This window comes from Schistocerca americana, chromosome 4 (assembly GCF_021461395.2).
Source record: "Schistocerca americana isolate TAMUIC-IGC-003095 chromosome 4, iqSchAmer2.1, whole genome shotgun sequence".
NCBI lineage: Eukaryota > Metazoa > Arthropoda > Insecta > Orthoptera > Acrididae > Schistocerca > Schistocerca americana.
The window spans coordinates 402972329-402984858 of record NC_060122.1 but is presented as its reverse complement, the minus strand read 5'-3'; the positions used below and the strand labels follow the sequence as shown (position 1 = coordinate 402984858).

At 41.3% G+C, this 12530-nt stretch overlaps 1 protein-coding gene across 1 annotated transcript in view; it reads left to right on the top strand.

Moving 5' to 3' along the window:
* Positions 1-1197: 1197 nt before the first annotated feature.
* Positions 1198-12530, top strand: part of LOC124613513 (proton-coupled amino acid transporter-like protein CG1139) — a 102398-nt gene continuing 91065 nt past the window's right edge. The window contains exon 1 of the mRNA XM_047142223.1: positions 1198-1305. Within this exon, the coding sequence (XP_046998179.1) occupies positions 1243-1305 (63 nt within the window). The 5' untranslated portion in view covers positions 1198-1242. The remainder of the gene's footprint in view (positions 1306-12530) is intronic.

Below are 12530 nucleotides of genomic sequence, written 5' to 3'. Positions count from 1 at the left end.
CCGTGAAACTGTGACTGGGTTTAATTAACTTTCATTAAAATGGACAGCTGTGAAATCTTCCGCCACAAAATGTAGTCCACTTGCAGTCAAGATAAAACAAGGCAATTTTAAAAAGCACAGAAAAATCCGATGTGAATAACACGGTTCACGTTAGGTAAACACTTCATGCAGAAGGTGTCAAATACTGAAAACCTCTAAGACATTCAGACGGAATCGCGCAGGCAGAAGCAAATGAGTTTTAATGTTCGTCCTGCAGGGTGTTGACCTTCACGTCTGTATCGCAAATATCAGTCAGGTTTTAAATACGTACTTTATCATTATCTACGTTCCAAGCTAATCTATATTAACTGACACAGCCACAAGTTTGGTCATGACCTGCAGTTCGTTGACGAAGTAAACTTTATAAGTACGGCCAACCGCCGATGTGTATGCATTAGTATGAAAGGTAGCTCATAGGGAAATGATAATTTCAAAATAATGAATCACTGCCGAATGAGGTGTTCATTCACATCTTTCTACAGGAATAAGAAACCGAAGGAATCAGGATTGTATCGGTCTTACGCGACTTAGGTAAAGCACGGAGAAACCTAAATCTGTTTAAGCAGACGGTTATGTGAACGCAGCTCGTTCCCAAAGCACGCCCACCATCCATTAGTACAACCAGAGCCAGGTCCCTGCAACTGTGGATAAAATGTGAGTTCTGTGACAGCTGTTTTGCAACATTATCTGTTTTACACCTGGAAAACGTTTATGTTGTCAATATTAACAATTTCACCATTTCATTCGGGACATAATATTGGTGTATGGCGAAGAAAGCTTTCCTAAATAAAAATATGTAGTGACATTGAACATTCTCCTACTCATGGTAAAGATTCTGGTTGAACTAAAGAGCGCTGAATCCTAATGAGACTTAGGAAATGGAAAATATTGAACACATATGAACTACGAAACTGAGAAACCTTTTAAAGTTTGAATAGTAAGTTAAAAACAATAAGATATTAAGCAACTACCCGAAGAAGAAAGTGTATGTAGAGATTTTACAAGATGCTCTTCTGAGAGTCAGAGTTCTCACTCCTTTGCTGAAGCTTGTCATTGATCTGAAACATCGAGTTTCAGTAGTCTTGTAACTTGATTTTTACCTTGCTGAGTCTGACCATATTCGATAACAGTCTAAACGCCTGTTTGGACTAAACGTCGAACATCTGTTGCAGAGAAGACGTCTGAACTGTTAACTCTCTGGAAATGAGCCAGGATAAGCCACCCCCTTCAGACCAGCCATCGCACGAGAATGACAGCGAGGTGCCGGTAAGTACAAGGGATGATGACATAACTGCGACTAATTAAAAGTGTGCAAATTTCAATGAGAAACTTGATTACTGAACCTTTATGCTGCTTACGTTGACTCTGTCTTCAGTTCTCCAAAATCAAGAAAAAGTAGAGAGGATCCAGGCAGTTTATTCATTCATTTATTTATTGCTTATTTAGCCTAAAGAGATTAAGGCGTTCAGGCCCTTTCTTACCTCTGATCAGAAAAAACACATTCCAAAAATATTTCTTAATAATCACAACTATAATAATTTGCGTTATTAATAAAAATGTTAATAGGCAGTGAACTAAAGGTTTTATTAATTATGCAAAACACAATGTGCAGGCTGTTTATAAATTAGTTACACAAAAGTAACCTTTAATCGATAAAAGGTAAACAACTTACAGATATGTTTGATTTAGCACTGAATGAAGTACATCTTCCAGTTTTGCAAAGGTTCAATTTGGCTTCATTTTGTAACAGTGCAGAACTTATTCACTTGCTACGTCAGAGACTGCTTGCCGACCCAGTCTTGGTTTCCCATGTGATACACAGCCAATTTCGATGAAACAACTGTATTAGTTAATAATAATTTGTCTTTGAGGTATTGGCTAGCGATATTTAGTCCTGAACTGTCTCCGAACAGTATTAGAGGATTTGGATTCACCAAACCATAAACAACACTGGGCACACTTTCACTGTTATACGATTCCATTATGACTTTTGTAATAACTCAGTCGCGAATGTCACCTAGTGGGAACGTCGGGAACTAACATTGTTAGGCAGTAATAAGACTTGGAGAGATACTGCATTCAGTGCTGTATCAAACATTTCGGTAAGTTATTTACCCTTTTCACAATTAAAGGTTACTTTTGTATAACCAATTAATACACAAAATTTATCTCTTTTTCTACGTACGAAGATGTGTTTCGACACCCGTGTCTCATCTTCTGTGGGTCTCAATTTGTTTCTGTAAAATATCACACAAAGTTCATGGGTGTTTTTCTATTTTAGACCTACAACAATAACCCATGCATTTTGTTTAATTTGTTCAGATTGCTCACCTAAAACTACATTGCTTGTGAAAATGATTTACTTTATTCCTTTTATCATTTTGATAGTATGTCATCTGCAAAGCAATCGTATTGAAATTGGCTTTTTTATGAAAATACGTCTTCGTGAGTACTGACAGTGTACGTTACTGTACTTACTGACTTTCGTCAGCTGTGCATCTCTCGCGGGTTTTCTTTTGCGATTTTGTACACTTTTTTTCCATACCTTCTTTATGTTTCACTCGCGGCTGTTTTCACTCGTATTTTACAAAACATGGTATCTGATTAAATACTTATGTCGCCATATTCATAGAGATGCACTATGTTATTGTCGCCACTCACTTGTTCTTCGTTCTGTTTTCGATTGGTGTGGCGCAAATTTTTAAAGTTTGGTGAAAACAATGCTGTGTGTGTCACTTGAGGAAGAACTTAAATGATGTGTGTGTGTGTGTGTGTGTGAGAGAGAGAGAGAGAGAGAGAGAGAGAGAGAGAGAGAGAGAGGAGGGCGGGGCGAGAGAAAGGGAGGAGCGATTAGAGAAGAATATGTTTCTGGTTATTCGAGGATGACTGACGTGTTTTATATGGCGATGTGACTTCGTATACTTGAATGAGACTCGAAAACGGTGTTTCGTTGTATGGTGTTGAATTTTCGATTAATACTTTCTTTTCTGGTATCACTGCTTTTTGTCTGTGGTAGTTCTCCTCAATTGTGAGGTTTTGATAGAGACTGTTCCTTTTTCTGTGTATCTTTTGTTGAGTGGGTGATGGTTTTCTTGTATGAAACGAACTGAAAAATTGGAGTGAGGCTCAGAATATTTTGTTTTTAAATTTTTACATGCTTGACTTACAAAAACTGGCATGGACTACAGCTTAACTGATATATTCCAGCTTAGATTCTGTCTGTGGATGTTTTCTTAGTGTTTAGATTTTTCTGTGCTGTATTCTTTGAGTGTAACTATATTTGTGGTCCAGGTTTCTTCGGAATGTTCCTCACGTTGTGTATGTTTATATTTTAGTATGTGCCATGCTGCAATTTTTGCAAGATGTTCCTGGTTCCCTGTGTTCTCTGTGTTTGTCATATGTTGATTTACCTGGATCTTGATTATGGCTCGTAATTTATCCGTGGTTTGATCTTCTTGAAATTCGTCCTCTTTGTTGTTCAGTTTATTATTTGGGCGTTGTTCCATTTATCTCTGGCTATTGTGTTTTGCATGTTTTGTGATTAGTTCCTGTGTATAACTGAGTCTGTTCAGTGTTTTGTTGAGCCTGTGTAGAACGTCTCTCAGACTTCTATCTGTGTATCACTGCGTGATTGGATTGGTTGTGAACGGTTGAACTTGTGACGCTGGGTTTCCTGAACAAAACAAAATGATGTTTGCAGTTCATGTACGGTCATGTCAAGGAAATATAACTGTCTACTTTTTTCTCAAAGGTGAATTTCATTGTAAGGTTTACTGTTGTTGCGGTCTTCAGTCCAGAGACTGGTTTGATGCAGCTCTCCATGCTACCCTATCCAGTGCAAGTTTCTACAAGTACCTACTGCAACCTATATCCCTCTGAATCTGCTTAGTATATTCATCTATTGGTCTCCCTCTACTATTTTTACCCTCCACGCTGCCCTCAAATACTAAATTGGTGATCCCTTGATGCCTCGGAACATGTACTACCAACCGATCCCTTCTTCTAATCAAGTTGTGCCACAAATTCCTCTTCTCCCTAATTCTCTTCAGTAGCTCCTCATTAGTTACGTGATCTATCCAGTTAATCTTCAGCATTCTTCTGTAGCACCACATTTCGAAAGCCTCTATTCTGTTCGTGTCTACAATATTTATCGTCCATGTTTCACTTCCACACATGGTTACACACCATACAAGTACTTTCAGAAAAGACTTCGTGACACTTAAATCTATACTCGATGTTAAGAAATTTCTCTTCTTCAGAAACGCTTTCCTTCCCATTGCCAACCTACATTTAATGTCCTCTCTACTTCGACCATCATAATTATTTTGTTCCCCAAATAGCAAAACTCGTTTACTACTTTAAGTGTCCCATTTCCTAATCTAATTCCCTCAGCATCACCCGACTTAATTTGACTACATTCCATTATCCTTATTTTGCTTTTGTTGATGTCCATTCCGTTCAACTGCTCTTCCAGGTCCTTTGCTGTCTCTGACAGAATTATACTGTCATCTGACAACCTCAAAGTTTTTATTTCTTCTCCAGGGATTTCAATTCCTACTCCAAATTTTTCTTTTGTGTCCTTTACTGCTATTTTAATACACAGATTGAATAACATGGGGGATAGGCTACAACCCTGTATCACTCCCTTCCCAACCATTGCTTCCCTTTCATGCACCTCGGTGCAGTACCATCTGGTTTCTCTACAAATTGTAAGTAGCCTTTCGTTCTCCGTATTTGACCCCTGCCACCTTCAGAATCTGAAAGAGAATTTTCCAGTCAACATTGTCTAAAGCCTTTCTAAGTCTACAATGCTAGACACGTAGCTTTGTCTTTCCTTAATCTATCTTCTAATATAGTCGTAGTGACAGTATTGCCTTACGTGTTTCAACGGTTCTACGGAATCCATACTGATCTTCCCCAAGGTGTGCTTCTATCAGTGTTTCCGTTCGTCTGTAAAGATTTCGTGTAAGTATTTTGCAGCCGTGACTTATTAAACTGATAGTTCTCTAATTTTCACTCCTGTCAGCATCTGATTTCTTTGGGCTTGGAATTATTATATCCTTCTTGAAATCTGAGGGAATTTTGCCTGTCTCATACACCTTGTCCACCATATCGTAGAGTTTTGTCAGGGCTGGCTCTCCCAAGACTATCAGTAATTTTAATGAGACGTTGTCTACTTCCAGAGCCTTGTTTCTATTTAGGTGTTTCAGTGCTCTGTCAGATTCTCCACGCAGTATCATATCTCCCATTTAATTTTCATCTACGTCCTCTCCCACTTCTATAATATTGCCCTCGAGTACACCACCTTTGTATAGACTCTCTATAAACTCCTTCCACCTTTCTGCTTTCCCTTCTTTGCTTACGACTGGTTTTCCATCTCAGTTCTTCATATTCATACAAGTGGTTCTCTTTCCTCTAAGCGTCTCTCTTATTTTTCTGTAGGAACTATCTCTCTTATCCCTAGTGATATATGCCTCTACATACTTACTTTTGTCCTCTAGCCACCACTGCCTAGACATTTTGCAGTTCCTGTCGATCTGATTTTTGAGACGTTTGTATTCCTCCTTGCCTGCTTCATTTACTGCATTTTTATATTTTCTCCTTTCATCAATTAAATTCAATCTCTCTCCTGTTAGCCAAGGATTTCTACTAGCCTCGTCTTTTTACCTACTTGATCGTGTGCTGCCTTCACTATTTCATCTCTCAATGCTGCCCATTCTTCTTCTACTGTATTTCTTTCCCCCATTATTGTCAATCGTTCCCTAATGTTCTCTCTGAAACTTTACAGCCTCTGGTTCTTTCAGTTTATCCAGGTCCCATCTCCTTAAATTCCTATTATTTTGGAGTTTCTTCAGTTTTAGTCTACAATTCATAACCAATAGATTGTGGTCAGAGTCAACATCTGCCACTGGAAATGTCTTACAACTTAAAACCTGGCTCCTAAATCTCTGTCTTACCATTATACAATCTATCTGATTCCTTTTAGTATCTCCAGGGTTCTTCCATGTGTACAACCTTCTTTCATGATTCTCAAACCAAGTGTTAGCTATGATTAAGTTATGCTCTGTGCAAAATTCTACCAGACGGCTTCTTCTTTCATTCCTTACCCCCATTCCATATTCACTTACTACTTTTCTTTCTTTTCCTTTTCCTACTATCGAATTCCAGTCCCCATGACTATTAAATTTTCATCTCCCCTCACTATCTGAATGATTTCTTTTATCTCATCATACATTTCTTCAATCTCTTTGTCATCTGAGGAGCTAATTGGCATATAAACTTGTGCTACTGTGGTAGGTGTGGGCTTCTATTTTGTCTACAGTAAGGCGTTCACTATGCTGTTCGTAGTAGCTTACCCGCGCTCCAACTTTGTATTCATTATTAAACGTACGCCAATATTATCCCTATTTGATTTTGTATTTATAACCCTGTGTTCACCTGACCAGAAGTGTTGTTCCTTCTGCCACCGAACTTCACAAATTTTCACTATATTTAACTTTAACCTATCCATTTCCATTTTTAAATATTCTAACCTACCTGCCGATTAAGGATCTGACATTCCAAGATACGATCCGCAGAATGCCAGTTTTTTTCTGGTTTATTATGTTTATGTAGCTGTGTAGTTGTTTTATCTGGGTGTTTTGTTCATCTAACCTAGCAAGTGGTGTCACCCACATAACGGTAACAATATTTAACCTGGTATTGTTTTGGTTGTAATATTTCTTTCAATATTTAGTTTTCAGTTTTAGAAATATGTCTGCAAGTGGACAATTGATGGGTGATCTATTGGTAGCCCTTGTTTTTGTAAACATAACTCGTTGAAAGTGTAATAGTTCTGTACTGTTTCAATTTTCTAACCCGAGCAAGTTGAGAAACACCATTCCTTATTTTCCACTGTGGAATGAAGGAGTGGTCTTTCTCTGTTTCTTTATTTTTGTATTCCTTCACTCTCTCTCTACTTTATTGCTCCTAGTGCGCGTCATCTTCAGATCTATTTCAGAATAACACAGGCTTGGAAACGTATTTTAGTTTGTTTTTGTAATATCGTAAGTGTTGTTGCTGTTATAGTGTGCGGAGGGTACGTGTGGGCGTGTTCGACGGGTCTGCCATCGTTTCACCTTTACGTCTTATATGAGTTCGAGGAAAAAATACATTTGCTGACTCATATTCGAATGTGGGTTTCAGATTTTTTTAAAGTAAGTTTCCCCCTGCAATTCTTTAACATTTTGGTGGCTCTTGCTGTGACAAAACAAATCGGTGATTGTAAGGAGAACAAAAGGTGCGAGGCACATACTGAAATTATTAATTACCCCTCCCTTCCTACATGAAAACTGAATGCAGCATCTGGATGTAGAACGACTTAAATTCAAGGATTGTTGAAGTGAAACAGGATCTTTGCTGATAAATAAACACTGCAGGAATTAAGAAGCATAGTCATGAGGCTTTCAGAGAGCCTGCGAATAACTATCTTATTGTTCAGGCATGTCTCCCAATGTCGCACTAGTTTTTCTACATCCTCCTTGAAGGTGGATAATCATTGATGATCAAGCTATTCTTCTACGACGTCACGAAGCACAAGATATCAGTTGAAGTGTTACCATTTCTGGGCCATGTTTAAGGCACCAAACACAAGACGATAAGTCGTGCTGCCGAAAGAACGCAGAATTGTGTTGCAGTGTTAGGTATCTGACCTTGCGTTATCACGAAGGAAAATCACAACTCAGAAGAATTTGCCTTTGGTACTTCTGTAAAGTGGTACAATAGCATGGACAGCTGATTGTGGTCCCAACTGGCAACTAGTCGAATATTAATATGGCCTGGATACAGAAATATATGAACGTGACGTTTAAATAGAAGCTCTGCACCAACGCTGTATTGGTCACTAAAAAAGAAACCGCCAGCTGATAAACCAATGACTTTATTTGTTTCATTTTGGATAGAACCCATTATCAGATTGTCTGTGAACGAGAAATACGTAGCAAATAACATAAAATGTAACTACACAAAAAATATACACTACTGGCCATTAAAATTGCTACACCAAGAAGAAATGCAGATGATAAACAGGTATTCATTGGACATATATAGTATACTAGAACTGACTTGTGATTACATTTTCAGGCAATTTGCGTGCATAGATCCTGAGAAATCAGTACCCAGAACAACCACCTCTGGCCGTAATAACAGCCTTGATACGCCTGGGCATTGAGTCAAACAGAGCTTGAATGGCGTGTACAGGTACAGCTGCCCATGCGGCTTCAACACGATACCACAGTTCATCAAGAGTAGTGACTGGCGTATTGTGACGAGCCAGTTGCTCGGCCACCATTGACCAGACGTTTTCAGTTGGTGAGACATCCGGAGAATGTGCTGTCCAGGGCAGCAGTCGAACATTTTCTGTAACCAGAAAGGCCCGTACAGGACCTGCAACATGCGGTCGTGCAATATCCTGCTGAAATGTAGGGTATCGGAAGGATCGAATGAAGGGTAGAGCCACGGGTCGTAACACATCTGAAATGTAACATCCACTGTTCAAACCGAGCGAGGTGGCGCAGTGGTTAGACACTGGACTCGCATTCGGGAGGACGACGGTTCAATCCTGCGTCCGGCCATCCTGATTTAGGTTTTCCGTGATTTCCCTACATCGCTCCAGGCAAATGCCGGGATGCTTCCTTTCAAAGGGCACGGCCGACTTCCTTCCCCGTCCTTCCCTATTCCGTTGAGACCGATGACCTCGCTGTCTGGTCTCCTTCCCAAAAACAACCCAACCCCAACCCTCCACTGTTCAAAGTGCCGTCAATGCGCCTGTCATCTAGTAATACGAGGCCGTTGGGATGCAGCACGGCGTTCCGTATTACCCTCCTGAACCCACCGATTCCATATTCTGTTAACAGTCATTGGATCTCGACCAACGCGAGCAGTAATGTCGCGATACGATAAACCGCAATCGCGATAGGCTACAATCCGACCTTTATCAAAGTCGGAAACGTGATGGTACGCATTTCTTCTCCTTACACAAGGCATCACAACAACGTTTCACTAGGCAACGCTGGTCAACCGCTGTTTGTGTATGAGAAATCGGTTGGAAACTTTCCTCATGTCAGCACGTTGTAGGTGTCGCCACCGGCGCTAACCTTGTGTGAATTCTCTGAAAACCTAATCATTTGCATATCACAGCATCTTCTTCCTGTCGGTAAAATTTCGCGTCTGTAGCACGTCATTTTCGTGGTGTAGCAATTTTAATGGCCAATAGTGTACAAGCGTATGGATCTACAAGTATCGTCAAAATTAAACAGCTGAAATACACACCATGAACATCATAGTGATCAGATACATAAAGACAGTATGTAACAAAGCTGCCATGTCAGACTAACTGATTGGCTACAACGCGATAACCCGGAGGATAACTGAAGCCACCAGAAGGCGGCGGGTAGCACTACGTAGCGACAAAAGCAGGAAACATTATTCTTTCCCATAAGAAATGTAGTACATAAAATTAAACATTTACAGAAGTTCAAGATGTGTGAATAATAAAATGAATGAGTAATAGAGATTTACCATTACATAAAAAATACCTTTGACAGAAAAATATATACATGTAAACTGACAGATAAAGAGAATTAAAAATTCCAGAACACTTACATAAATTCAAACCTTCACACAAACATAAACAAAGCAGTTTAGAAGAACGATTTAAAAAGACACAATAAAATAGAAATAATACAAGAAATCGTAAGACAGGGCAACAGCTCAAACCCCTGCAAAATTAGGTGAGGGAGATTGTACAATTAAAACTCCTTAATAGATAAAATACACTCCTGGAAATGGAAAAAAGAACACATTGACACCGGTGTGTCAGACCCACCATACTTGCTCCGGACACTGCGAGAGGGCTGTACAAGCAATGATCACACGCACGGCACAGCGGACACACCAGGAACCGCGATGTTGGCCGTCGAATGGCGCTAGCTGCGCAGCATTTGTGCACCGCCGCCGTCAGTGTCAGCCAGTTTGCCATGGCATACGGAGCTCCATCGCAGTCTTTAACACTGGTAGCATTCCGCGACAGCGTGGACGTGAACCGTATGTGCAGTTGACGGACTTTGAGCGAGGGCGTATAGTGGGCATGCGGGAGGCCGGGTGGACGTACCGCCGAATTGCTCAACACGTGGGGCGTGAGGTCTCCACAGTACATCGATGTTGTCGCCAGTGGTCGGCGGAAGGTGCACGTGCCCGTCGTCCTGGGACCGGACCGCAGCGACGCACGGATGCACGCCAAGACCGTAGGATCCTACGCAGTGCCGTAGGGGACCGCACCGCCACTTCCCAGCAAATTAGGGACACTGTTGCTCCTGGGGTATCGGCGAGGACCATTCGCAACCGTCTCCATGAAGCTGGGCTACGGTCCCGCACGCCGTTAGGCCGTCTTCCGCTCACGCCCCAACATCGTGCAGCCCGCCTCCAGTGGTGTCGCGACAGGCGTGAATGGAGGGACGAATGGAGACGTGTCGTCTTCAGCGATGAGAGTCGCTTCTGCCTTGGTGCCAATGATGGTCGTATGCGTGTTTGGCACCGTGCAGGTGAGTGCCACAATCAGGACTGCATACGACCAAGGCACACAGGGCCAACACCCGGCATCATGGTGTGGGGAGCGATCTCCTACACTGGCCGTACACCACTGGTGATCGTCGAGGGGACACTGAATAGTGCACGGTACATCCAAACCGTCATCGAACCCATCGTTCTACCATTCCTAGACCGGCAAGGGATCTTGCTGTTCCAACAAGACAATGCACGTCGGCATGTATCCCGTGCCACCCAACGTGCTCTAGAAGGTGTAAGTCAACTACCCTGGCCAGCAAGATCTCCGGATCTGTCTCCCATTGAGCATGTTTGGGACTGGATGAAGCGTCGTCTCACGCGGTCTGCACGTCCAGCACGAACGCTGGTCCAACTGAGGCGCCAGGTGGAAATGGCATGGCAAGCCGTTCCACAGGACTACATCCAGCATCTCTACGATCGTCTCCATGGGAGAATAGCAGCCTGCATTGCTGCGAAAGGTGGATATACACTGTACTAGTGCCGACATTGTGCATGCTCTGTTGCCTGTGTCTATGTGCCTGTGGTTCTGTCAGTGTGATCATGTGATGTATCTGACCCCAGGAATGTGTCAATAAAGTTTCCCCTTCCTGGGACAATGAATTCACGGTGTTCTTATTTCAATTTCCAGGAGTGTACATAACGTATTACTAAAAGACCTTAGGAATGGAAAGCAGAGGCCGTAATATAATTTCCAAAAGAATTAGGTTAAGCGGTAACAACAATCAATTCTTTACACGAGCTTTAATTATTATAGTACTAGATTATCAAGGATTTCGCGAACTCGAACCCCAGAACAAATTTGTTTGTTACTTAATTTCTTTATATATCTGGTCACGAAGATGTTCATGTTGTGTATTTCAGCTGTTTGCTTTTGACGATACTTGTTGCTTCAAACTCTTGTGCGTTCTTGGTATGCTTATATTTTCTGTTATTTACTGCGTATTACTGTTATTCAGACAATCTGATGACGGCTTGTACCTGAAACGCGTCAGGTAAAGTCATTGGCTTATGAGCTGATGGCTCCTTATTTAGTGACTGCAGTAGTTGTGCAACACTCCCATCAGTTTCAAATATGAACGCATTCTTAGTGCGTGACATTATGCCACAATTACAAAACACTGACCTTTCCTGCCACAGCAGCTGACTGACCTTTTCTTGCCCAAGCTGGTGACGAACGTCTTCATTCTTAACACATCTTTTGTATTGCGGTTTGCAAATACCGACGTAATATTTCATCCACATGCACAATAAGCCATTAGAATGCTTTTACATCTGGTGTCGGATCAGATGTTCTAGGGACGTACCCTTTCAGGAGTCATTCTGCAATTTTTTAAGGTGTCGAAACCCTTAAGAAGCAAAATATTTCTTACATCACAGTTCTCTACGCAGCATCATCTGTATGGATCCATCGCAAAAGCTCATACCAATAAATTTTAATTGTCGTCACACTTTCCTTGCATAAAAATTGAATAACCCTGTATTATAGCTGTCTGGACGTTAGATTTACATTTCTCTGGACACAAAGATATTGTCGTGCTTAGAGCAATTGTTTTTGAAAACTCACGCGTTCTGCTCTGTTAATTCACATTGCCAGCTCCGCTACGCTGCCATGTCGTGGCCCAATGACAAACATTCTCCATGTAACAGGCTTCATGTAGGTTTCCCTTTACTTGAAAGACCTTTAAAATTTTAATATTTGTGATCGTAGGTTTCTGCAGCGGTGCCAGCTTCTGTAATTCAACAGGGTACGCAATTCCAAAATCGTGCTTAAGACTTACTTAAAATCATATAACCTCGCTAGTTTCATTAGGCGTTTTAGTTTCTGTAAGTTATGACCGCGACTTATTCGGGCTCGTGCAAAGTGTTATCGAAAGTATCTCATGCCGCTT